Source organism: Copadichromis virginalis, linkage group LG15, assembly GCF_057382275.1.
Source record: "Copadichromis virginalis isolate Kocher_CV1m ecotype Utaka linkage group LG15, C_Virginalis_male_GT1.1, whole genome shotgun sequence".
Lineage (NCBI taxonomy): Eukaryota > Metazoa > Chordata > Actinopteri > Cichliformes > Cichlidae > Copadichromis > Copadichromis virginalis.
The window spans coordinates 7,558,219-7,584,940 of record NC_140632.1 but is presented as its reverse complement, the minus strand read 5'-3'; the positions used below and the strand labels follow the sequence as shown (position 1 = coordinate 7,584,940).

At 41.4% G+C, this 26,722-nt stretch overlaps 4 protein-coding genes across 9 annotated transcripts in view; 2 read left to right on the top strand and 2 right to left on the bottom strand.

Moving 5' to 3' along the window:
* Positions 1–7,813, top strand: part of itsn2a (intersectin 2a) — a 49,340-nt gene extending 41,527 nt beyond the window's left edge. For both annotated transcript variants that reach the window (XM_085431627.1, XM_085431628.1), the window contains 11 exons: positions 184–305; positions 402–508; positions 5,006–5,189; positions 5,287–5,385; positions 5,497–5,664; positions 5,878–6,090; positions 6,208–6,329; positions 6,417–6,499; positions 7,084–7,167; positions 7,243–7,416; positions 7,661–7,813. In XM_085431627.1, the coding sequence (XP_085287753.1) occupies positions 184–305; positions 402–508; positions 5,006–5,189; positions 5,287–5,385; positions 5,497–5,664; positions 5,878–6,090; positions 6,208–6,329; positions 6,417–6,499; positions 7,084–7,167; positions 7,243–7,416; positions 7,661–7,812 (1,508 nt within the window). In that variant the 3' untranslated portion in view covers position 7,813. The remainder of the gene's footprint in view (positions 1–183; positions 306–401; positions 509–5,005; positions 5,190–5,286; positions 5,386–5,496; positions 5,665–5,877; positions 6,091–6,207; positions 6,330–6,416; positions 6,500–7,083; positions 7,168–7,242; positions 7,417–7,660) is intronic.
* fam228a (family with sequence similarity 228 member A) lies at positions 7,343–15,276 on the bottom strand. Of its 5 annotated transcripts, none has more exons than XM_085431633.1 (9): positions 15,077–15,276; positions 14,683–14,806; positions 12,020–12,208; positions 11,864–11,941; positions 11,549–11,737; positions 11,293–11,376; positions 11,128–11,194; positions 8,645–8,816; positions 7,343–8,553 (listed from the first exon to the last, which is right to left on the bottom strand). In XM_085431633.1, the coding sequence occupies exons 1-9, from the start codon at positions 15,259–15,261 to the stop codon at positions 8,442–8,444; spliced, it is 1,200 nt and encodes a 399-aa protein (XP_085287759.1). In that variant the 5' UTR covers positions 15,262–15,276; the 3' UTR covers positions 7,343–8,441. The 5 variants fall into 5 exon arrangements, with proteins under 5 accessions (XP_085287759.1, XP_085287760.1, XP_085287762.1 ...); XM_085431634.1 differs by having other exon boundaries at positions 11,305–11,376; XM_085431636.1 differs by having other exon boundaries at positions 14,683–14,765; positions 15,077–15,142.
* Positions 15,277–15,651: 375 nt separating this feature from the next.
* On the top strand, positions 15,652–17,277 carry LOC146691705 (uncharacterized). Its single transcript, XM_085431638.1, has 2 exons — positions 15,652–15,879; positions 16,505–17,277. The coding sequence occupies exons 1-2, from the start codon at positions 15,816–15,818 to the stop codon at positions 17,020–17,022; spliced, it is 582 nt and encodes a 193-aa protein (XP_085287764.1). The 5' UTR covers positions 15,652–15,815; the 3' UTR covers positions 17,023–17,277.
* gnpat2 (glyceronephosphate O-acyltransferase 2) lies at positions 17,245–26,692 on the bottom strand. The gene is made up of 16 exons (XM_085431632.1): positions 25,490–26,692; positions 23,554–23,754; positions 23,296–23,472; positions 22,997–23,126; positions 22,721–22,848; positions 22,539–22,614; positions 21,526–21,677; positions 21,293–21,423; positions 20,662–20,903; positions 19,901–20,158; positions 19,746–19,825; positions 19,371–19,511; positions 18,458–18,557; positions 18,265–18,358; positions 18,085–18,146; positions 17,245–17,880 (listed from the first exon to the last, which is right to left on the bottom strand). Exons 1-16 carry the CDS (start codon positions 25,499–25,501, stop codon positions 17,828–17,830), a joined length of 2,037 nt encoding a protein of 678 aa, XP_085287758.1. The 5' UTR covers positions 25,502–26,692; the 3' UTR covers positions 17,245–17,827.
* Positions 26,693–26,722: the final 30 nt, after the last annotated feature.

The window sequence follows — 26,722 nt, the reverse complement described above, 5'->3', positions numbered from 1 at the left end:
CATCGAAGTGATAATAAAGGGAGATTTTAACATGTTTTTGAACGCTCGCTGTATTTTCTCACACACCACATCAGTGATTGAGAGGAAAGTGTTTGTGCTTGTGTTTGCCATGCACATGCCGGTGCATGTCCGTGCATGCATGTCTGCACGTGTGTTTGCATGCGCATGGATGTGCTCCTGTAGGGTGTGCTGACCTGATGACGCTCGACACAATGACCCCTCAGGAGAGGAAAAGGCAGGGTTACATTCACGAGCTCATCCAGACCGAGGAGACCTATGTCGAGGATCTTGAGCTAGTGCTAGAGGTACCGACGGAAACATCGGCATATTTGAACATTATTACCACTTTTCTGTCATTTTTTTCCCGTCCTCACCTGTTTGCATTTGTTTCTGCCTCTTAGGTCTTCTACAAGCCCATGTCCGAGTCAGGCCGTCTGACTGAAGCTGAGATGGCAGTTATCTTTGTTAACTGGAGGGAACTGATTATGTGCAACTCCAAATTGCTCAAGTAGGTCCCACGTGTGACATTGTTATGAACCATACTGACATCTAAACTATTAAACCCTACTGCTCTGCTAGAATAAACATTTATGAACTCTTTTTTTTTTTTTTTTTTTTTTTTTTAATATTTTTATTGAGAGACAAGTGTACAGTAGTTTACAATGACAACACAATCTGTTCCCCTCACATATTTTTTAGTTTTTCTTACATGAACAGACACAATAACACACACACAGGCATATCTACACACACGCTTAAGTAAACAAACAAAACAAAACCTAATAAGAAACCCAAAACAAACACAAACCCCAAAAGGGGGGGGGGAAGAGACATGATATTAATCAGCTGGTAGAGCGTTTAATGACTTGCAATAGTCCACGAAGGGGCCCCAGATAGAATAAAATTCTCTGTATTTGCCCTTCGCCACAAGGCCTATCTTTTGCAATTTAAGAGATGACATCGCATCTCTAAACCAAAAAGAAACTGAAGGTGGCTTTGAAGATTTCCAAAGGAGTAAGATGCAACGTCTAGCCAAAAGTGATGTAAAGGCTAATATTTTGAAGTGTGTAGGGTCGGTTAGACCAGTGTTGACTGGAAGCCCAAAAACAGCTAGAAAAGGGTCCATGCAGATTTGGGTCCCAAGAGCTTTGGAAAGAATAACTGAATACTGACTCCAGAAGCCATGGAGTCTTGGGCACAGAAAGAACATATGGCCTAGGTCACATGGGGTGGCATGACATCTCTCACACTGATCCATCACTTGTGGGTAAATCTCAGACAGACGAGACTTTGAATAGTAAACCCTGTACAACACCTTGAACTGGATGAGTTGTAACCTGGCACAGGATGTACTATAACGGACATTGGATACTGCTTTCTCCCATTGCTGATCCGAAAAAATTATTCCTAACTCCTGCTCCCAAGCCCTCCTAATTTTAACAACTGAATGGACATTTAAATCCATAAGTTGTTTATATATTAAAGATATAATTGACTTCTTATTGGGTTTAAGGGATAAGAATTCCTCCCACGGTTGGACATTTGGGAGAAGAGGGTAGGAGGGGAAGAGAGCAGAAGTGCAATGCCGTGCCTGAAAATAACGGAATAGATTGGTAGCCGGAAGATTTGTTTCTGAACACAGGTCTAAAAAAGTTAAGAAAGTGCCATCTTTATAGAGATCCTTAAATGTATTAATACCATGACGCTTCCACTGTACATAGGTACCATCAATGAGGCCAGGAGTAAACAGATGGTTCTGCGTGATGGGCATGTGTACTGACGCAGAGATGTACTTAAAATGACTCCTGAATTGTGACCAGACCCTTAGACTAGACTGTACCACGGGATTTTGGGTGAAATGAGAAGGCTTAAGTGGTAGTGGAGAGAATAATAAAGCTTCTAAGGATGAGGAAGTGCACGACAGGCGTTCCAGTTTGCACCACAGCAGGTCTTGAGATTCAAGCCAATGGGTCAATTTGTGAACATGAGAGGACCAATAGTAAAATAAAAAGTTAGGCAAGTCAAGACCACCATCAAATGTCAGTCTCTGTAATAATGATTTCCTCACCCTGGGGTGTTTCCCTCCCCACAAAAACGATGTAACTAGCTGGTCTAACTTTTTGAAAAAAGCTTTAGGTAAAAATATAGGAATACTCTGAAACAGAAATAACAATCGAGGCAAAATGTTCATCTTTACAGCATTGATCCGACCAATTAGGGACAAAGGTAGCGATTTCCATCTCTGAAAATCTGATTGAATTTGAGTCATTAAAGGGGAGAAATTGGAAGAGTATAGAGAAGACAAAGTACGAGTCATGTTAACTCCCAAATATTTAAAGCCAGCAGGGCTAAGTCTAAAAGGAATGTCAGATTGTTTAAGTGTAAGACTTAAAGAATTTATGGGGAAACATTCACTTTTAAGAAGATTTATTTTGTAACCTGACAGAGAGCCGAACTTGTTTAGTAGAGACACAATCGATGGTATGCTAGATAAGGGATCAGAAACATATAGAAGCAGGTCATCTGCATATAAAGACAATTTTACGTCAAGGCCTGACCGGGAAATACCACGAAAATGAGGAAGGGCCTTCAAAGCTACAGATAGGGGTTCAATTACAATAGCAAAAAGTAGGGGGGACAGGGGGCAACCCTGTCTCGTCCCGCGTGACAATGAGAAGTAGCCAGAGGAAACACCATTTGTATAGACACTGGCTTGGGGTGCCCTGTACAACAGTCGAATCCATGAAATGAATCTGTCCTTGAAACCAAATCTTTGCAAGACCGCAAAGAGAAAGCTCCACTCTACACGATCGAAAGCTTTCTCAGCATCAAGTGAGATAACTACTTCTGGATTAGTGGTTGAGTGTTGGGAAAGAATGACATTCAAAAGCGTGCGGACATTAAAGAACAGCTGGCGGCCTTTAATAAAGCCATTCTGTTCATCTGAAATAATAGTAGGAAGAACCTTTTCAAGGTGAATTGCTAAAATTTTAGCCAAGACTTTAACATCAACATTCAGCAGTGAAATAGGCCTATACGAGGTGCAAGACGTAGGATCCTTACCCTTCTTTAAGAGAACAGTAATTAGTGCTTGAGACAATGTAGGGGGCAATAGACCACGTTCAAAAGATTCATTATACACTGAAAGAAGTAGTGGGGCTAACTTGTCTATAAAAGTTTTTAAAAATTCAACTGAAAACCCGTCAGGTCCTGGTGCCTTACCATTGTGCATGGTCTTGATTGCATGCACAATTTCATCCAGCCTAAGAGGGGCATCTAATTGTTCAGCTATAACAGGATCGACAGTGGGCATTGTAAGACCGTTAAAAAAAGAATCTATCTCTGAGGCGTCAGCAGCAGATTCAGATTCATATAGGGAGGAATAGTACGTCTTAAACACCTCGTTTACTTCCTTTGAATCAGAGACAGAGTTGCCTGCCGCATCTTTAATTTGGGAAATTAATCGAGACGAGGCCTGACGTTTTAACTGATGGGCCAAAAGCCTTCTGGGCTTATCACCATATTCATAATAAGTCGCACGCGCACGAAGTAAAAGACGTTCAGCATCTGCCGTAGAAAGTAAATCAAATTCAGTCTGCAAGTCAAGTCGTCTTTTATGCAAATCGGGAGTGGGACTGTCAACAACCTGTCTATCTATGTCACAAATTTGTGTAGTCAAAGTTTGAAGTTTGGCTTTGTGGCTTTTAGTGGAATGGGCAGAGAAAGAAATTATTTGCCCACGCACATATGCCTTAAGAGATTCCCAAAGCAATGACCTCGTAACAGTATTGCTGTCGTTAAACACCATAAATTCATCAATTGCGGATTTGATAAAGGTAACAAACCCCTCATCCGAAAGCAACAAAGAGTTAAATCTCCAGGGTGAGGAAAAAGAGGACTGGGCTATGAGCTTGATGTCAACGCTAAGTGGTGCGTGATCGGAAATGACAATAGGATGATATGTAGATGACAGTACTTTTGGAATAAGGGAACCGTCCACAAAAAAATAATCAATCCGCGAAAAGGACTGATGTACCTGAGAAAAGAAAGAGTACGCTCTGGCAGTAGGGTTAGAAAACCTCCAGGGATCTACAAAACCATTCTGAAACATAAACTCAGAAATAGACTTGGACATAGAGGATTGGGTCAGGGTCCGAGGATTCGAACGATCTAAGGCAGGATCAATAACACAGTTTAAGTCACCACCCAATATCAAAAGATGAGTATCAAGGGAAGGGAGACTACTCAAAAGTGCATCTGTAAAACCTGGATTATCAAAATTTGGCACATACACATTGACTAAGAGGACGGGTACATTGTACATGGTGCCTACAACAACCAAATACCTCCCGTTTTTGTCAGCTTTAATCTCAGAGGCTGTAAACTGTACCCTTCTGTTTATTAAGATCGCCACCCCCCTGGCTTTTGAATTAAACATTGAATGGAAAGTATGACCCACCCATGGGCACCTGAGCCTAAGATGATCCCGATCTCGCAAATGGGTCTCTTGCAAAAACATTACATCACTCTTTAAACGTTTAAGATGCGTAAATATTTTAGATCGTTTAATTGGGCTATTCATACCTTTGACATTCCAAGTTAAAAATCTAATACCACTATTGCCTAAGGACTGACCTGAAGTGCTGATCATTGCAGAAAGACAAAAGAGAAAATACTTATTTCTTCACCCCCAAAGAAAGAACAAGTGGGAAAAACACACTCACACAAACACACAACGCAAACCCACAACAACAAAAGTACAGCTTCAGAATAAAAATAATAATAACACGTCAAACACACCCACCCGCCTCCCCCCTGCACATTTATGAACTCTTTCTGTGAAAACGATCAAAAGCAAATGCACAGAAAAACTGACACTTATTTCATTTCTGCAAGTCCATAGACTCTGAAGGCTTGCAGAACTCATCAGATACTCCATCTATTTATGTTTTGTGAGGTTATGAAATGGTGTTTCACATCCTGATCATCTGTGACCTCCCTCCAGAGCCCTGCGTGTCCGTAAAAAGACAGGAGGAGAGAACATGCCCGTTCAGCTAATAGGAGACCTGCTGGCGTCGGAGCTCGCGCACATGCAGCCGTACATTCGCTTCTGCTCCTGCCAGCTCAACGCCGCAGCGCTGCTGCAGAGCAAGACCCACAACCAGCCTGACTTTAAAGACTTCCTCAAAGTACGAGCCTTGGATAATGGATATTGTGAAAGGAAAAATAAATAAAACGTTTGCTTTTGTCAGATGCAATAAAATATCTCTGCCTCCTCTTGAGCAGAAGATTGCAACTAACTACCGCTGTAAAGGAATGCCGCTGTCCAGCTTCCTCCTCAAGCCCATGCAGAGGATTACACGTTACCCTCTACTCATCAAAAATGTATGCAGAGAAATGCTGTTTATATGTAACTCCATGAATCCCGCCTACCACTTGTTTAATATTCATCTCCATGTCTCTTAATTTGTTGCCTGTGCTGTGCTTCTTGGTAAGATCTTGGAGCACACCCCAGATGGCCACGCAGACCGAGGCCCTCTCCGAGAAGCTCTGGAGCGAGCCGAGGAGCTGTGCTCTCAGGTCAATGAGGGGGTTCGGGAGAAGGAGAACTCAGACAGGCTCGAATGGATACAGAGCCACATGCAGTGTGAGGGGCCCATAGAGGTAAGGACACTCAGAAACGAGTATCTCGACTCTCGAGTCCCTGCTGCTATATTAAATATGGCCTCTGCAAAGCATTTCATGTCTGACAAGTCTTGAGCTGTTATGCAGGGACAGCAACAATTCCATTCTTAACTACAACGCTTGACAGTTTGCTTATTTTCGAACAACTTTCCTCAGCCATGCCTTGTTTTCTCTGCACTTTTTCCCCCCCAGCACTTGGTCTTCAACTCGCTGACTAATTGCCTCGGGCCTCGCAAGTTGCTCCACAGCGGTCGGCTGTACAAGACCAAAAGCAGCAGAGAGCTGTGGGCTTTCCTCTTCAGTGATTTCCTCCTCCTCACACACAGTGCCAAACCCTTCTCCTCCTCAGGATCTGACAAGTTATTCAGCCCCAAAACAAGCATACAGCTCAAGATGTACAAAACAGTAAGCTAATCTAAGGTATAATATATATAAAAATATATATAAATGCACAGATGAACTATTCTTTCTCATCGTTTACGTTCTCTCGGCATTTGCCGATATGCATTTCATCTCCGCCAGCCTCTCTTCCTGAACGAGGTATTGGTGAAAATGCCACCCGACCCGTCCAGCGACGAGCCGCTGTTCCACGTCTCGCACATCGATCGCGTCTACACTCTCAAAACCGAGACCCTGAACGAGAGGCACGTGTGCAAAAATCTCGCGTTCTGTGTAACCACACGTCCGTGTTTCTGCGTGAAGCACTCACACATTTTTACTGCTTCCATTAGGGCAGCGTGGGTCCAGAAAATCAAAGCGGCATCTGAACATTTCATAGAGACAGAGAAGAAAAAGAGAGAGAAGGCTTACCAAGGTAAACACAGCTACACGCTCATAAATATGTCAGCTAATATTGAGTGTATTGACTTTATCCCTTTGCAGAGCAAGCTGGTATTCCTATCATCTCCTCCGCTGCTCCCTTGTTAACTTTCCTTGTAGTGCCGGCTTGAGCTGAATGATATAATGACAAGCAGTTTCTTAGTGTCATCTGACCTGGAATCTGCTTGATCTGAAAATGATTGTTTGGTGGTCTCTGTGCAGCACCTTCACAAGTTTTCAGGAAATCAGACTCTACGACTCGTCCCTATGACCACTAGACTGTTTTCACCTACAGTGTCATATTTATACCGTGCATCGTATCGTTTAATTTTGGAGTAGTCATTTGCATGCACTGGAGCTTGAATGGAGTGCTTTATTTTTACTTCCTTTTATTCCAGAGTTGACATTTTTCAGTCTGCATATTAAAAATCTACAATAAGTCAAGCCCCCTGCCAGGGTTAACAAAGTGTTCTTATTTGAACCTTGAAGTATGCATGTGTGTATTGTTCAAACATTATCCTAATTATGAATGGATGCTGCGTTTTTGTCATATATCTTACTGTCTTCTGCTTATTTTAGCACGCTCTCTAAAGTCCAGCGGAATCGGCCGGCTGCTGGTGACAGTCATTGAAGCCCAGGAGCTCAAGGCCTGTAAGCCCAACGGTGAGGCCCCGTGGCAACATGACAGTGCTAATGCATGCTTTGTAATTAAGTCCCGTTAACTCCTTTTCTCTTTAGGTAAGAGTAATCCTTACTGTGAGCTGACAATGGGAGCTCAGTGCTACACATCTCGACCAATCAGCGACACTCTGAGCCCAAAGTGGAATTTTAACTGCCAGTTTTTCATCAAAGACCTCTACCAGGATGTCCTCTGCGTCACCGTGTCCGAGAAAGATCAGTTCTCACCAGATGGTCAGTGGATAAAGGACACGCACATGCACTCATGCATAAAACAGTTGATTATTAGGCTTTTTGTCTAATTTTTCCTGCCTATACAGAATTAAAGGAACACTTAAAGTCTTGGTTTTCCTCTATTAAAGTAAATCAGCGGTCTTAACTTCTTTTTTTTTTCTTTTTCTTTTTTGTCCGATGAGATGCGTTTCTTTTTCTCATTTTAATCATCTTACTAAATAAAAGTCTCCTCCTTCCTCTTTAGATTTTCTCGGCCGCGTTGAGGTTCCCGTGGCAACGATAAAGAAAGAGATGGAGAGCAAAGGAGCAGCAACCCGTCGCCTTCTGCTGCACGAAGTCCCTACTGGAGAAGTTCACGTCAAACTAGACCTACAGCTTTACGAGCCAACCAAATGAGGAAAATACATCTGAATACTCCATTAGACACACACACCACTTAATAATAGTAATGAAGGACCATTAAAGTGCCTTTTTTATGCTCTTGCACATTACGCAATAATGGGGATTTTACTGTCCCTGCTTGTTCCACTGACCCTGAGCTTTTCAGCGACCTCAAACGATCCAAAACACGGAGATGATTGCCAATATTTTCATAATCGCCAGCCAGAAATGGAAAGTAACAAACGAGACTCAACGTTTCACCGGATTTTTACATTTCACTTTCGATTTGTAAATTCTTTTTTTTTTTTCCGGCGCACTGCTAATTAAAGAATATAACAACATATCAGCCAGTTACACACACGTGTGGACAGTCGCACACTGTCTCACGTATCTTTATATTACAACTGCTGCACACTGCTGTATAATGTAATGTCAATGGTTAGCCTTATGGTGTAAGCTTGAGGTTTCATGGCAAGTACGCCATTAAATCCCGAAAACGGCACCGGCATGAATAAAATGTATGTACAGTAAAACATTTTTCTGCGTTTGTCTTTCGAGTACGATGTCCAGGAAAATTGTGAAGTAGGTTTTTTATGTATGTTTGTTTCTTTTTATTTGGATGCACACAGTGGCCAAAGTCACTGCTAACTTGATGTTTCCTGCAGACATCCACATCTGGAGAACCAGCAGCTGGTCTGGTGGCACCTTCCATCTGACGTGGCTGTTGCACTGATGTGCAGTGGTATAGTGTTAGGCCTGGATGAAAAACATTTCAAACTTAAACTGTTAGTGGGATTTGTCAGTGAGCAGTATGGTGCTATAGTGTACAAATACAGTATATAAGTACCTGCTACACTTGCTTCTATCAGTCTCGACGACCACTGGCCTTTTAATGGACCCACAGGCTGGATATTTAGATGAGGCATGTAGACGTTTGTTGGCCTGAGACTTCACAGACTCACTCAGAGGTCGATGACTTTTAGTTCGCCGTTCAGCTTTTGTCCAGTGGAGTTTTTGCCCTAAGATAGGAAAAGGAAAAAAAAAAAATCTCTCATTTGAAGAAGTTTTGACCTGAAAGTATTTTACACTGAAAAAGCAAAAGATTGAGATAAACTCCTAGAACACTGAGCAGTTAATGAAAATGCTCAATGCTAATAAGTACTTTTCAGAAGTACCTATTATAAATTAATCCAGCAAAAAATTAAGGGTACCTGTTGTGCTCATTTTCAGTTCCATATTTCCATTTTATACTCTTGGATTCTAGAGTTGCTTTACACAATTCACAGTTCAAAAAAATATATATTTACTAAGTAAAACAACTGTCATTATTGTGCTGATTTATAAACTCACCCTAGGCTTCATTAGGTACACCTCTTCAGCTGCTTACTAAAGCTAATATCTAGCCAATCACATGCTAACAAGCCAATGCATTTAGATATGTAGACATGGTGAAGATGGTGCTGAAGTTTAAACTGAACGTCAGAATGGAAAAGTGAGGTGATTTAAGTGACTGTGATGTAAAGGACCCACAGCGCGTAGCTTTGCAAGCAGTTGAATGTTTATTTGCAAAGTTTCCAGTGACTCCGTTTTTGGAGCTTTACAGCTGCTTGTCTCCAGTGCAAGTACACCCAGCTCCCTGGTCAGGTCCCGGCATCCTACTCAAATAGGGAAGGCATGATTATACAACGGAAATCAGCTGTGCTGGTCAGCCTTCCCCTGACACCATGTCCTGAACCCACTGCTCCACCGCTCCCCTGTAGCTGAGCCACAAACCACACCACGCCACAGTGACTTTGCACAGTTGTTTGCTGCCAGATGGGCATTGTGAATATTTCAGAAACTGCTGATCTACTGGGATTTCTGCACAAATCCATCTCTAGTTTACAGAGAATGGTCCGAAAAAAAGAAAGTATCCAGTGAGCAGCTGTTCTCAGGGTAAAATTGCCTCGTTGATGTCAGAGGTCAGAGGAGAATGGCCAGACTGATTTGAGCTGATAGGATAGGAAGGCAACTGTAACTCAAACACTTGAGAGCATCTCTGAACAGATATCACCTTAAACCTTGAAGCAGATGGGTCTACAGCAGCAAACCACACTGGGTGCCATGTCAGCAAAGAACAGGAAACCGAGGCTACAATTACACCAGCTGATCAGAATTGGACAACAGACGATTGAAGAAACGCTGCCTGATCTGATTAGTCTCGATTTCTGCTGTGACATTTGGATAGGATCAGACTTTTGCGTAAATAACATGAATGCATTGATTCATCTATCCTTATATGAGCCGTGCTTATGGTGTAATGCAGAGGTTCCCAAAGTGGGGGGCCAGGGCCATTGCAGAGGGGACCCCACATGAACGCAAAGCAGAAGATGAAGCCTCGCCAAATATGTTTCCAAACCAACTTCCTACCAAGCCAAATACTAGATATGTGATGAAGCATATCTTGCCTTCTTGACTTCACCTGCACAAGTGCCAAGATAGGTCTCCACGACAGAATTTGTTTAACCTGCGTCGGGAGCACACGCTGGGCTGTCCAAATCACAGACAAACAGTATTCCATATTCTTGATTTTTTTTAGTTCACAAACACTTCTTGTAATGACTAACTATTCCTGACATTTTGGAGATGTTAGCTCTTTATACGCGAAGATTTTCTTGTAAAAGAAAGGGGGGCTTAGCGGTGTAACGCTATGATGTAATGTCATACTTCGGCCTCTGAAACTGAAAACTGTTTCAACACCACAGCCTCTCTGAGTATTGTTGTTAACCATGTCTACTCCTTTATGACCACAGTGCACCTTGTGCATCCTCTGATGGCAGCCTCCAGCAGGATAACGTTCCATATCACAAACCTCAAATCATCTCAAACAGACTTCTTGAACACGACAATGAGTTCACTGTACTCAAACGGCCTCCACAGTTACCAGATCTCAGTCCAATACAGAACCATTGAGATCTAGTGGATGCGTAGCTGAGAAATCTGCAGCAACTGTGTCATGCCATCATGTCAGTATGAAACAAAATCTCAGAGAAATGTTGAATCTGTGCCACGAAGAATTAAGGCAGCTCTGAAGGAAAAAGCAGGTCCAACCTAGAATTAGCACGGTGTACCTAATTAAGTGTCAGGTAAAAACTTTGGCCATGTTTATTGTGAGCATCCATCATGGTAACAGTATAAGACAGACAACAAAAGCATAAGAATTACCATATATATATATATATATATATATAAACTAAGCCAATACTGAAGACTAAGCATTTGTATAATAGTTTGTCTTAAATTTCCGATTGGCTAGAAAAAAACACAAAAAAGGGGAAAATATATAGATACCTGGTCCCAAAGATGAGTAGAATCTCTTTCCTGTTGGTCTTTCATTTAAACGAAGGCCCAATGACCCCTTTAAGGAATCAATGCATTAGCAGTAACACACACGTGAGACACTCTAATGTTGTTATGAAACATACTGAAGGGAAATATTCAAGTCACAGAAGTCACCTGGTTGTTCACCTGTTGCATTTTGATATTGAGAAGTAAAGGATCGTACTCCTGTGGATCGTAGGTCTCTAGAAAGACATTCCCCTGTGGATCAGAGATAACGTGGCAGTGAAATAAGTTAAACATTCATCTCATCTGTTTTTGCAGTAATAGGCACAAAACCTAAACATCGCCGTCCACAACAACACAAAAACTCTAGCACCAACATGAGGAGTCATTGACCTAACTTCAAAACTAATTTAAGCTTCAGCACCACCTTGGAGTCACAGACATGGAGGTAGTGATTGTAGAGGTTGTGGCGCCTCTTGGCCTCTGGGCAGCTGGACACATGCGCTTTCACTCTCTGCTGGATGGGAAACCAGACATGTTCAGTCCAGTGTTTGTGGAGCAGCTCTCTCCTCCTGAGCTCTGTAACATCACGCTGACTGAGGTAAAACTCCAACTCCTGAATGAAAACGCATTTCAATCAATATTGGAGGTATTTTTAATAATGAAGAATAAAATGTGAGGGGAAAAAAAGCTGTGTCATTGTATTAGATGGACTACAGTACAATAAAAACTAGTACCCTACCTTGATAAACCCATTTTCTGTCTCCTGTAATGGCTGGAGTATTTCCTTCACTTGCTGCTTCTCAGCCTTCATCTTTGCCTAAATGACAAGAAAGAGATTCAGGAATTCATCCTTTCCATCTTTTCTGTGAAGATGTGAGTCGACTGAGTGCAGTACCTGCAGTTGTCTGAGGGAGGTGTAAGAGAGCCAGTCCCGTTTGGTGGCCCACTCTGGCACATAAGACACCTCATTCCTTTTCTCTGGCGTTACAGACCTGCAGGTGCTCCTCGTCCTTTCACGCTGCTGTGAGCTGCTCCTTCTGCTCTTCTTGCTCTCCGTGGTGTGCTTCACATCTGTAACGCACTCCTGAAACACCAGATGTATATTGTACGCTGTAGTTACTGTGTGCAGTGCATAAAGTTTGCTTGAAATTACAGTATGAATAATAAATGAATGGTTCCAACTACAGTGATGTGCAAAGCTCTTGAGCCACAACTCATTTTTTTATCCTTGTATCTTACCATTTTCAGAGTGATGGGTTGTTGTTGTTTTTTTTAAGGTACTTACACTGACCTATTACATTTTGACATAAAAAAGCCACCTAATGCAAGGGCTGAAACTATGTTGTATATACACATACTGGACATCATGGCTAAGAACAAATTTTAAACTGTATCTTTAGGCACTTTGTTACTAGCAGCGTGTTACAAAAACACATAATTTCTTTCACATTTCTTTAGTTGAATCTATGGAAAATTCAAAAGACAACACAGTTCGACAGACATAAAATAGATCGAATAGTATAATTGCACCAGGTAATTGATTCTCAAAGAGCTATTTTGTGAAGACATCCTGGCATAGTGCGCCGTGTGTCCTTAATATTTTTGAGGATAGTGGACAAGGGGAAGACAAAAGAAAAAGTGGCAGGCCTAGAAAAACACGAAAGTACATGAAAGTCACGTTCTTAAGGAACAGGACTTTAAAAAAAGCAACGAAGGAAAAGAAAAGGCAAAGACCTGAGAGATGCATCTGGCCTTTCAGTCGACCAGTCTACTGTTAATTGAAGCCTCATCAGAAATGGTCTCACTGGAAGGTCGGCTGAGGTATGCTAAATTACACAAGAACTGGTCTGAAAATCAGTCGCAACACGTCAGATGGAGCTTGGAGCTTTGGTTAAAATTGTCATCAATATTTACAGAAGCGGTCAGGAAGCTACAACAGTGAGTCTCTACAGTTGGAGATCTTGTGAAATTTGATGAATTTATAAAACACAGCACCATCAGATATTGATCCACCATTTGATATCATCCAGAATGCGTCTGAATGGTGTCAGCTTCATTTTTTCAGTATGACAATGATCCCAAACACACTGCCATTGCAGTAAAAGCCCAGAGTTCAGACTGCAACATTACTGAAGCATTCTGGGATCATCTTGGCAAAGAACAGAATATAAAACAGCAAACATCCAAAGATTTCCATTTCCTAAGCAAATAATTTAAAAAAGAGGGGTATCTCAAGAATTTTACACAGTAATGTACATCTCTTGTTTTCACAGCATTCAGTACTTTGAATATATTTACAGACTGCAGAGTCCTGTGTAGACCGAACTCTTGAAATCCAGCCAAAGTTCACATAGAGAGAAGATCATGTCCGTGTACACGAATGTAGAGTCCACCACACCCATCACTACACGGAAACACGAGCAGCTTCTCGCAGTTACATTAACACGTAACACGTTATATGTGCATTTTTACACTCTGGTGTAAAAGATAATGACACTGGTCATTTTATGACAGCGGTTTTGGCATCAGTGCACAGGTACGTGTGCTTATTGTTAGGTTTTATTGTTGCAGTAGATAGGGTAGACTCTTTGTTTTGCATTTAACCTGATCCGGCGCGCCTCCTTTAGTCCTTATTTAAGTGCGGGTAACAGTGGCTACCGTATCTGTCAGTAAACTAAAACCTTTTCATTCATTTTAAAAATAGACTCTGAGATTGTATGTTCAGATATGATACGCAAAAGGAAAAAGAAGAGGTGCAGTTAGGAAAGCCAGGCATGTCAAACTCATTTTACATTGTGAGCCACATACAGGGCACTTTAATCTTAAGTGGGCCGGGCCAGTGAAACATCAACCACACATTTAACCCCCGAGATATTTTAATATAATAAAAAGAAGAAAAAAAAACTATCATCTTTGAATTAACTGATTTGGTTAATTAAACATGAATTACACATTCATTAAATTTTTCATTAATTAAAATTGGAAATAACTCATTTATTAAATGTTTTAAACAAAATGAATTGGCATTTAAGTCATGCATATATTTAACTAATTATTTCCCATTTTAATTAATTAATTACGTGTAATTAAAAATTCAATATTTTTATTTATTTATTTAATTATTTATTTAATTCACTTTGGCACTTGAGGCCCTCCGTAGCACTGCGTGCACATACCGTATACTGAGAGCAGGAGAACAAATACAGAAGAAGAAGAAAGACTGGAGATAAATTATTAGGTGGTGAAAGGTCACAGTCTCACTCTGCTGTGAAGTGCAAACTGCACAGAGTGTCCATGTTCACAAGAAAAAAGTGTGCTCATCAAAAGCCAAATTTTAAACAGAACATAACACCACTGCCGTGCTGCCGAGCAAAACCACTTACACTGCCGATGCTCTTTAATTAAAAGTTTCATTAACAGCAGTATATTTAACATAATGGGAAGCGGGTTGGTATTGAGCCACCCAGTAGCTCCTTTTGTGTAATATACAATCCACTTCCGAGCTTTCTTTTTACTACACTCCCACTTTTATGAGGATGCTCTCTTATTTATTATTACCTCTGATTTTAACAGGCTGACAGGAAAAGGTGAGTGCACGGTGATCAGACCACTGGGACCCTTCTTCTTCATGTGGCTCATCTCTACATCACGACAAAACAAGCAGCCTGGAGTCAGCGACATGCTGGTAGTGATAAACGATAGACAGTGTCAAAGAACAACACTGACTGAATTTACTCATCACTTACTCCATACCTGCTAATTAAGTTGCTTTAATTTCATTAAAAGCCCACGTCTCCATTACAATGTGGTTGCTTCTTACCTGTGCTGATTTGAGGACTGAAGTTCGTGTGGCCAATTTACCAAAACTCTCCGTGCTTTTAGGTCACGTGCAACACACATCATTTTGGAAAAGTGTGCAGACTGCTAACTTTTACCCTGGGCTCAGACTTACTTTTCTAACGGAGCCAGTAAGGAGATACCTCCTCCAGGTGAACCACCGTCTGAAGAGGGTTTCCGTTGCCATGACGCCGACACGCAAGCGAGCCTGGGGCGAGCACGCGCAGAGACGTCGTACGTAAATGGCGAAGGTTCTGCGTTCTGCATTAACTGTATTTGTGGAAAGTGATTTCCCCACATCTGTGCTCAGATTATGCAAGTCTAGACGAGTCATGCACCCTCTGACTGTTGGATCCTCTTTAATGTGCGCAGAGATCAGCTGAATAACTAATGTTAGGAGGTCATCATATTTAGCAGATGTTTGGGCAAAGGTGGGGAAAACTACAAAAAAATTCAGCATAGATGCACTTCAAGAAGAAAAATATTCTTATAAGATTTTTACTTATAACACTTTATATTTAAAAAAATAAGAGGGTAAACTCGTTTAAAGTCCCAAAGGTTGAAAAGTCTCTTTAGGTGACACCTTTCACGCCCGAGGAGGGTCTTCCAGCCAATAAAAACTTCCGCTACACGGTGCAGTAGGTTCAAGAGTTGTAGCCTTGCTTCTAGGACTTAATGCGCCGGTTGACACCTGAGGTGCGCTTTGACGGTTCTCCTGCGGAGAAAGCGACGACTTAATGTTTGGGTATTAGCTGCGTAAAAGAGGCAGGGCAGGGCTTGGCCAGATCATAACTTCGTCTTTTTCATTTCTTTCTCGCTTTTCGTTGCTGGGGTCAGCACAGGGGGGAGGCTACATGGATTGGTGGACTTTGTTGGCAGCGAGTATTGCCCTACTCTGGATTTTCTGCTTTATAGACGGTAAGGGAAAACGGCTTTTTAATGGTTTTATGGCACCTGTCCACTAACCTATAAACGTACGGCACAAGAGACCAGGAATCACTCTACATAACATGTTAAAGTGGTTGTGGATTCTATTGTAGCTCATATTTCGAGTGTATTCCCTCGAAAGGTGGATGCACTGAGCAGATGAGACTCTACAGATTAGGGAATAGTTTGTGTCCCAAAATGACACAAATAGCTAAAATGGGCGCAGGTGGTGCAGATCGCGTCACTAACCAAAACCTCCCGTTTCTATACGTTTTAAATGAAAAAATAAGATATATTACATAATTAATAATGTTTTATTAAACTCTTTTGATGAGGCAACCACACTTGATTGCTTCGAGATGACGGGGCGGGGAGAGGGGGCAATACAAACAATTTTGAGTATTTATTTAGAGAGTGAATGGTTTGTGCTTTAGGTCAGGTGGTTGTCAGGGTACTTTTACTTGCCGAAAGCTCGCTTTGCGTGCTCAGTATACCCGCCGCCCAGCCGGCTGGTGAGCAGACTTTAATCCAGTGGCAGACGCTGTTTGTGGTTCTCGACATTAGCCACGGTGTTAATTTAGACTCCAGCTTGACCCTGTTACCTTCTTATCTCCAGGCAACGCCGTGCTTGAGCTGCGGCTGCTCTTCCACGCTCTGACCAAAGCCGCTTGTCACCTGTACCTGGCCCTGCTCCCGCTGCGCCGAGCCGCCACGCACTTCTACGACAGCGCGCGGTACTGGGTCAACCATGCCCAGCAGGGCCCCTCTCCTCCAGGCTACCTCCATCAGAGCGAACCCCTGGCCAGGAAAGGCACGCTACACTTTCTGGAGGGCATGTGCGTGGTGTGCGAGACGGTGCCCAACATGATGAGCGCAGCGCTGAGCGTCGGGGCCGCTTTCTGTCATATGCTGCAGGGAGGTTTCTACATCCTGGCGGCCACGCTGCGCACCATCCAGATCAACCTGTTCTCACAGATGAACGGCGAGAAGGAGAGGTGGGACAAAGAGCGGCTAAGGGCGAAAGAGGGCGAGAAGAGGCTCAATTCCAAAGTGCTGGAATACATCTCGGTGTTTTGTCAAGACCCCGTGAGCGCTTTACGCATCAAGGTTGACGTGCCACCCGTGTACAGATAATCTTTTTCCCGTGGCTAATTGGCACATAAGGGGCCTTCTTCTAACTGCTGAGGGGTTAGAAGTACAGCAGAGTGTTGATTGGTTTGCAGGGAGGGCAGGAGGTTGAACTCTGACTTCTGGTTTTCACTCACTGTTGAGGGGAATTAGTTACCAACGGAATCAAATAAATTATATTTAAGCACGTGTGGGAAAAGACGAATAAAACTATGGTGCATTTTGTTACAACTGTTTCACATTTATGGAAATGTAAAGAAAATAAATGTCTCAATCAAACAAAACCTGACATCTTTGCTTGTTTTGGCCTTTAGAGCTTTATTGCTACATTCTTTTATACCAAATCTTACTGGCAACCAAGTTTATTTTAAAGTGCTCTCTTATTCATTATCTCAGTCATTAATAATACATCTATGGCAATATATTTACCAAAAAAATAAGGATCAGCAATAGAAAGTATGTTATTATTCACCTACTGATTCTGGTTACAGTCAAACTAAATCAGCAATAGGCCACCAACATTTATCCTGCAGGGCTTTTTAGCTTCATCTCAGCCTTCTCAGGTCTCAAACGCATGTCAGCAAGGACACAGAGGTAGCCAACATTCAGTAGATTAAGTCTGGCTGGCATCCGGGATCAAGTATTTTGCCTGTGAGCTCAGATTGCATTTGCATCTTTACACAGTCAAACTGCTAAAGAGACCACAGGGATGAAAATGAGGAAGAAGAAGTAATGAAGAGACAGGCAAGTTTGGGGATGGGGGGAGCAGGACTGTGAGCTGATACTGAAGATGAATTTACTCTACTTGACACTAAAGTCTTGCGTCAGGTATAGCGTGGAGGCTCTCAGGGGGGATTTTCCCAGCTACAGTGAAAGAAGAGGAACAAAAACAAAAATAAGAAAGATCCCTCAGGCGGGTGTAGTAAACAACTGTAAGCTAATCGGTAATTGTATATGTAAAATAATCTGATCATTTTAAAGACAGCAAGGTAAAAAATAGAACAAAATTCTCAAGACGGACACAAAACAGCAGCTTTATCTTTACTGGAATATCACAAATAATCTTACAGAGTATGTCACCAGTTCTTCTGACAGCTGCTTTGTTCACTTTGTATTCGTTCTGCTGGGACCTGAGATGAGAAGAGTGCATGTGTAACTTTGGCATCAGCATTATGGACAGCTTCTCAAACCACCAAAGAAAATGAGCTTAAAACCAAACAGGGCTGTAGGTTTAATCTCATTACTCACGCCCTCAACTTTGTCACTGCCTCCAGTCTCCGCAGTGCAGAAAGAACATTTTTCTGTGTGTCAGAAGAGAGGACTTCAAAGGTGTGAAGATCGCCTGCAAAACAAAAAACCCAAAAAACTGTGAGTTATCTGCAAGTTACCAGGTAGCAGACAACTCTAGAGTTCAGAGGTCATTCCACACACTCAGTTTTACCTGAGAGGATGAGTTTTGTAGCCAGGTTTTGCACAGCAGGTAGGAACTGCTTCTCCGTAAACACGTGAGCTCCGTTTTCACACAAGTACCTGAAGATCAGCTGGACATGAGGGGAAAAAAACCCCCAAAACATCATTAAAACGTTGGTATATTAATGTGGAAATAAAGTCAAATTATGGTCAAAAAGTAATAAATGCTTTGCCTAAAATTTAGTCAATAGTAAGTTAACAATGTTACAAATAATTTTCATGTTAGCAGATGTTAATGTTTTCCAAATGGTTAATAGTTTAGTTGTAAACCATCTTGACCACCATTTGATGGTTACTGTGAAGTTGCAAGAGATTCTTTGAAGTCATTAAATATTGTACTGTGCATCTATAAATCTATAAGTCTATAAACATTAGACACAAGATGGAAATAAACTGATGTTTGGAATATCCATTTTAAATCACATAAGCAGGACTCGTGTCTTTAGTTTCAGACTCAGTGATATGAACTGCATCTCCTCTCTAAAGATAATCTTAATATATGTAAACCAGGAAGTACACAAAACTGTATTTGTCTTACTAAAAGACAAAAAGTTTTCGATATACTTTTGCTAATGCAGATAAGCTCCCACAAAATTGAACTCTTTATAGTCATAAAATGTCTTAATGACAATATTTATAATTTTTCAAGTTTCAAAGATGCAACTACAGCATGTCTCTTTATGTCATTAGAGACTATGCCATGATTGTTAGTCATAATCTGTTATCTGATAACAGTGGTTAATGTTTAATGACATTTCTTAGAATACAATAGAAGGTCCATAATAAGAAAAAAAACTTTACAACATCTAACCAAGAATCTTCACAACAGTCACTCTCCACGAAATACACTTAATCACAGAGAGAGATACTCAAGTTAGAAGGACCTGATATGAGTCTAAGAAGGGTTGCAGCAGCTTCTGCAGAAAGGATAACACTTCCAGCCCCGTTTCCAACACGGTCACTTCCTGTTCACTCATGTGGACTGCTCCACATTTCTGCAGGAGTGAACATGCCTCGTCAAAGTCCTAAATGATGGAGGGGCAGACATATGCAATATGAGTAACAATAATCTGTCTCATTGTTAATCACACACAAGTGTGTATGAATATGATAGTAGCAAAACACTGAAGCACTATAAGCACAAAATTTCTTTCATTAGCTCTTCCTGGGAATTGGATAAACGAGAGGCTACAGTGACCTTGGCCTTTTACCCAGTTCATGCACAGAATAATCGTGATCCCGACAAACATGGCTGTTACCTGCGATGCCCTGCCAGGGATGAAGATGAATTCATTGGCGAAGACGTCCCGCAGGAAGCAGAAGAAGCTGAACAGCTCATCTGTGAACAGAAAAAAGTTCAACAAGATGTGTCCATTCATGAGACTCAGAATCTGCAACTGCACCTAACATTTACCCTTCTGTGTGCTTTTTGTGATGTGGATGGCAGTAGCAAGTATTCCTGGACGCACAAAGACATGCAACGCCTGATTCCTGTAGGAAACCAGCATCAGCACCGCCGCCGCCGTCCTCATCACACCCTCCTCTGGGCTGAGTGGATCTTGGCTCGCAGGGTCTCCATCCTGAACCAGGCAGACACGGCCCGCTTTATGATGGACGATGGAGTGATGAAGAGCCACGGTGGATGACATCACGTCTGAGTCTGTGGTGTGTGCTGCAAAACGGGTGTAAAGTTTGAGGGTCACATGACCTTCAGAAAGTCATGCGTGCATGTGTGTGTGTTGAAGTGTGCACACGTGCCTGCATGTGTGAATGTCCACACACAGGACACCTGTGAAGTGAGACAGTTCAGTGGAGTCCTCTTAGGATAAGTTATTTAAAGTGCATTAATCCACTGAACATCTCCTAAGTGATTCTGGACACTTGTGCCAACTTGCATTCACCTAATCTTTGTGATCCACACAGGACCGGGTCAAAAGGAGCCTATGCAACAGCAAGGAAACTACTCAGTTACTCCTCTGCATTAACAGCGTCTGGTTGTCTAGCAATGCAATATGTTAAGGACACCTGCTGGTCACTGAAGGGAAAGCAAGCTTCATTAAATGCCCACTATAAGCAAAGCCTATATTGTTCTTAACCCTAAGCTTGATGCTGCTGCTTTCTACACAGTATAATTAAAATAAATTGATATCTTTGAAATCCATCTGGCCCACTCACCAGGCCAGTTCAGACGGCCCCTGAAGTCCAGCACCAGCTTCCTGAGCCAGAGTGTTTTTTCCGTGAGCCCATGCCACTGCAAACCCTCTTCTGTTAAAGTTGTGATTGGAGCCTGGAGCAACAGGCAAGCCATCAGAGACCAAGGACTGATCAATGAGCCCTCCTCCTGGGTTCGCACAATCAAATGAGCCACCCAGTTCACACAGTCCTGGATCTCCGTACTTGGTCTCTGTGGAAGATCTCTAAACAGAAAACAAGGTAGATTCTAAAGTTACATACAGGCTTTGAAGGTTTACAACGACAAAAATATTCATTTAAGTTGTATCACTGTTACACTTGTTATGCTTTTGTTGATTTGGTTCATTTTACACTCACTATGAGTAAGAAAAAATAAATAAAAACACATTTCAAAAATGTAAAAGGTGTTTTATGCACTTCATTTGAACTGCTTATATATCACTAATGGAGATTACATTAACAGAATACATAAATGGTAAATCATAAAATCATTTAATACTCACTTTGGTTGGTGTATACTCAGTACTCACAATTTTTAGCTACAGCCAATTGTGACTTTGGCACACATGGCTACCATGTCTTGCATAAACAGAAAAAAAAAGCAAATCTGTACCTTGGTATGAGATTGTACTCGCTCCGATTTATCTTTCCCTCACACAGCTGTCGAACAGACAGGGGGCGGCCAAAGTTCACATGCATGCAGCCATAATCTTCCTGCAGAACTCTGCTAGCTTTAAACAGTCCCTGCAGTGAAAGAGCGAGGGCAAGAGGCCTGTAGTTTCATATCTTTCAGGACCAAAGATTACATGGGAAATGTTATCAAGTCAGCAATGAGACGAAACTTACGGTGGTGCTTTCTTTGGGTTTGGGGACACCCAACAACTCAAGTGCAAGCAATGACTCCTCCACTACTCTGTCATAGCTGATACTAATGGGCACCAGCGTAATGTCAAACACCTCACCTTTAAAATATGGCTCCAGCACCATGTCCATCATACCTGCAGACAAATGCAGATGTGGCACCAAGATGCTCAAAACATGTATAAGTAAATATGTAAAAATACATATGGAAATAAAAATAAGTTGAAAAGAATATTCAAATTACACAAAATGATCTAAAAATACTGTAAACTTGTTTGACTTTTCACAATTAAAATATCCTAAACTGTGAGTGCATGATCCCTTGGTGTGCAAAAGTAAAGTACTGTACAATGAAAAGGGTACAATGGCCCTTTAAGGTCAAACCTGTAATAAAACACAACAGAAATAGAAAAAACACAGCTAAATCTCACAAAACAGACCCTAAAAAACAAAAAAGACCTCACATAACACAATGGAAGTGTTTTTGGGGAGACAATAATGTGACGGACCAGCTGTGGAAGTGACAAGCTAACAGTAAACAGCTAATAGCAAACACCTACATTATTAAATGAATTTTTTAAGTGAGTCTAAGTGTAATTGTTTTCATGTTTTGGTCCATCGCCTTATTGTCTCTCCAGAAACTCTTCTGTTGCATTTAGTGAAATTTCTTTTTTCTTTCCCTACTTCAATTGTTTTATTCAAATTCTGTTGTGGGTTGTTTTTTCTTTGTTTGTTTTTTCACCATTTCTGCTTTGTTTTATTCAGTTGTATTTTGTCTGCTTGTGCTGGATTTTTCTTTTTTCTGGTGTTTTCTTATCTTGCAGTGCATTTGACCTCCCCGGGCCACCATAGAAAAAGGTCATCATGCTTAACTGCTATAAAATTAAAGCAACAAAACCTAAAAAAAAAAACAAAAGTCCAAAATAATGAGATGCACACACTTTGATATCCTGGGGAACAGCAACAAAAACAACAAAGGTGTACATTTAGACACTTACCAAGCTTTGGCACCACAGACTTCAGTGTGCGACTCCTGAAACCCTCTACATAAAACTCCAAAGGAGCACATCCTGTCTACAAAAAACACATTAAGCTGTTGGAAGCCTTCTTCTTTTAATTGTTAAAGAAGCTGACTGCCAAAGATGCACTTAGGAATACTTTTAAAAAGTCCTTGTCTTACCCTGACAATTGTTCGGACATATTCTGACAGCACCGCCCAGTACAGCTTGTCAGAGCCGATTGCTCTTCGGATAAAGAAAGCTCCGGAGCGACGCAGAATCTCTCCAACAACCTTCATGCTTGCAAGAGCTTTAAAGAGAAGGAGTCGGAACAAAAAAATAAACAATAATAATAATAATATTTGGATGCTACGATGCAATCAAAATGGATATAATGTTGTGTATAATTAGTATGATTTAAATAACACTTTGTTGTCTTAATTCAAATAGATACTTGCGAATTCCTGCAGCTATGACAGGTATTGGGATGTCGTAGGTGAACAGGATGAAGGAGACAATCAAGAAGTCCACATAACTCCTGTGATTGGGCATCAGGATCACAGGACTCTCCTGGATGGCTTGCTGCAGCTGCAGTGACAGAAAATTTTAACTTCCAAGGTTCTCTGTATAGTAAATAGTAGTAAATACTATAGTAAAGCAAATCTATCAGAATGGTTGTGTGACCTCTAAAGAGCTACTGTTGAAACAAACTGGCCAATAACTGATTAAAGTGTATTGATTTCTGATGAGTCCTGACCATGTTGAGTCCTTCCATGTTGACATAGATGCTTCTGAAGAGTCTCTTGAACACCTTATTGACAGTGTAGGCCATCAGCCTGATAAACCCCAGCTGCAGATTGTGAGACATTTCCTCCAAAATCCCACGAGCCTCTTGTCTCACCTTCTCCACGGATGACCCCGTCTCCAAGGCAATCTGAGAGGGAAGGAAAAACTGACAACAAACTGACAACAAAACAGTAAAAACTATATTTTTTTAATAAATAAAATGACTGACCTCTTTGGCAATATAGCGCAGATACTGGGACTCCAGTACAGCTTTCTTGAGGTCAGAAGTGGAGCTGGATGGGGCTCCTTTGTACGGTTGAGGGTTAAAGGTTCTCAGGGCATAGCCAAGATCAGTTGTGCATCTCCTCTCCTCCAATATATCCGTAAACTCCTCCTCATCCTTCAGGCTTGCAGTGCCTGAATCTTTATACTGAAGGAAGGAGTAAGGTTTATGTTAAAAGTCTCAAAGTTAAGATGTTGGAACATCTGTAACAGGATAGAAAACAACAACAACACTACTAATCTACCAACTCAGTAACGTGGGTACAGAGCAAGATTGTTTTTAATACGGATTTATTAGCACCACATTTTTTATACTGTACACATTCTGCTTTAATTCAAGGGGTCTAACAAATTTACTGCATTACCCATTTAGGAATTATATCCATTTGTATGCACAGCGTCCCATTTTCAGAGGTTATAAATTAATTGGACAGTTGACTGATAAGCAATTTCATGACAAGGTTAGGTTGTTCCCTTGTTATTTCGTAACACATAAAGCTAATAAAATATGTGGCATTGATTCCAACTGGTGAATTTGCATTTTGTAGCTTTTCACTTGAATTTTTATTACAGAAGTTAAATGTAAACTGAAATAAATCTATCAGACACATAGTAAAAAACTCTACAATCTGGTTCATTCTGCAAAAATAATAAACTGCCAATCACAACAACTTCCGAAAGTTCGCGTGTATTTATATTAAACAAAGATTTCCTTGTACCAGAATGACAGTAAGACCAAAGCATGACTAAGAACATGATCCGTGGCGTACCACATCATCTGCCAAACATGGTGGCAGTAACATTATGGCATGGTATGGTATGGTATTGGTATGGTATGGTATGGTTGCTAGTGAAGCTGGATCACTGGTGTTTCTTGATGATGTAAGTACTGATTGAAGAAGCCGGATGATCTGTTAAGTGTACAGGGCTACACTCTCGCCTTGGACTCAGTCAAGTGCTGCAAAATTGATCGGACACTGCAAATGGATGATGACCTAAAGCATACGGTAAAAGCATCTCAAGCAAAAATAAATGGGATGTCCTTTAATAGTCAAACCAGCAGAGCAGCTTTTTAGCTATTAAATTCAAACCTAAAGGCACTTAATTCAAAACTTTCTTAAAACCCTTGAATTAAAGCTGCAAGCTCACAAAAAAAACAGACAAAAACTACAGAAATAAATACATTTTTAAAAATGCTATAATTCTTATAGAGCAGACTGTAGTTTTGTAAGACTCTTTATTTCTTTGGTAAATAAAATAAAATAAAAAAGAGGGGGCGGGGGTAAAAGATAATATATGTGGACAACAACTATTCACCACACTGTTATTTTGAACTGTTATTTTACAACGGGCGCATCCCTATAGTTATCCCATTAATGTGTTAATTGTTTATTAACCTTTTATACAAGCACTAGTTTTGTTTATTTTAACAGTAAGGAAAAACTGACGTATTGTTACTTTGGAAAAGTGGTCTGAGACAAATTAAATTATTAAATCACAAAGTTTATCGAGTTAAAACCATAAAAGTCGTTATCTCCTCGCTGCTCTGTTCTGCAGGCTGCTGTGACCTGCCAACACTGGCTGGTGAAAAACTATTAAGCAACAGCGGCTTACATACAGTCGCTGTTTTTCTTAGTAGGCCAAAGTTTGAGCAGCTTAAGGCGGCCAGGCTCCACAGGACACCCCTGCCTGCATAATTAACAGCAAAAACAAGCCCTGCTTGAAGGCAGACAAAAGCGAACATCGCTACAGGTTTCCTTCAGGCGGTCTCCTTCTGGGTATTATATATTTTATAGTCGCCGCTAACTTTGAAAGGTTTAAAGAAAAGCGTCGACGGGCCCGAGAGAAGATAAAAACAGACGCGTTTAAAACTTGCTTCTTACCGTACTCGTCATTCTTTGCGGACACTAACACTGAAGCTGACTGGTGACTGGCCTCAATGACTGTCTTTCTTGTGCTTGGACGCTATCTTCGCTCCACACTGCGTGAAATATGCAGCACTTCGGGGCCCGGGGCCAATGGTGTGCCTGGGTTTTGGAAACTCCTCCCGCATATTGTAATACTCAACCCTCTGCTCCCAAGTAACCCCCCTCACCCCACGCGCGCCGTTGAGTGCGATAGCTAATGTTTTAAGTGATCTCGAGTTTGTCTGATGTGGAAAAAAATGTCTGAATATTTTTGGAGGAAACATAACCAAGAATTAAACATCAACTGAGCGTGCACTCCACAGGGACTGATTAAATTATCGTTGTTTTTTTTTGTCAGTTTTGCTGGTTTGGAGCATTCAGATGTGCTTAAGATTATTCACATGTGACATTCACGGCAGCTGTCAATCTTCCCAGAAGTGCACTTCCCATCAAATTCACCCTAAAAGGCAACACTCAGAGAAACTGCAAACCCCCCAAGAGTTCCAGGTGTACCGGCTTCAGTTACAATGTTAAATGTACTAGGCTTCTGGAACAATGTCCTTTTGGACAGATGAGAGCAAAGTGGAGATGGTAATGCACAGCCCCACATTTGTTGTGCGATATCTGTGCAAACTGGCAAGCACAGTGGTGGACGGGTCATGATTTGGGCAGCTTGCAGTCTTTGAGTCAATCATGAACTCCTCTGTGTACCAAAGTCTTCTGAAGGCAAATGTTAGACCTTCTGTCCAACAGCTAAAGCTTGGTCAAAACTGAGAAATTCATTAGGACCATGATCCCAAGCCTTTCAGCAAATCTATCAGCATCCCCGTCAAAGTCAAGATAGTAAAATTGATATACTTTGGCAGGACCTTAAGAGAGATGTGCATAAGTAAATGCCCACAAACCTCAATGAAATGAAGCAACATTGTACAGTGGTGGCGTACAGAGTGGGGCAAAATTCTTCCACAGGGTTGTAAGAGACTGATAAAGTCATGCAGAAAACAATGACGTAAAGTTATTGCTGCTAAAGGTGACCATACAAGCTAATAAATCACGTAGAACTACTAGTACTACTACTGAAGTCCTTTTGGTTGACCTTCGCCCTGGCCTCCACCCCTCTGTCCACTCAGTCTCGAGCTACAGACTCAAACATGCTTCACCAGTCAAGAGCAATTGGTATCAGTTTCTTCAGTGGTGAGCAGTCTCAAA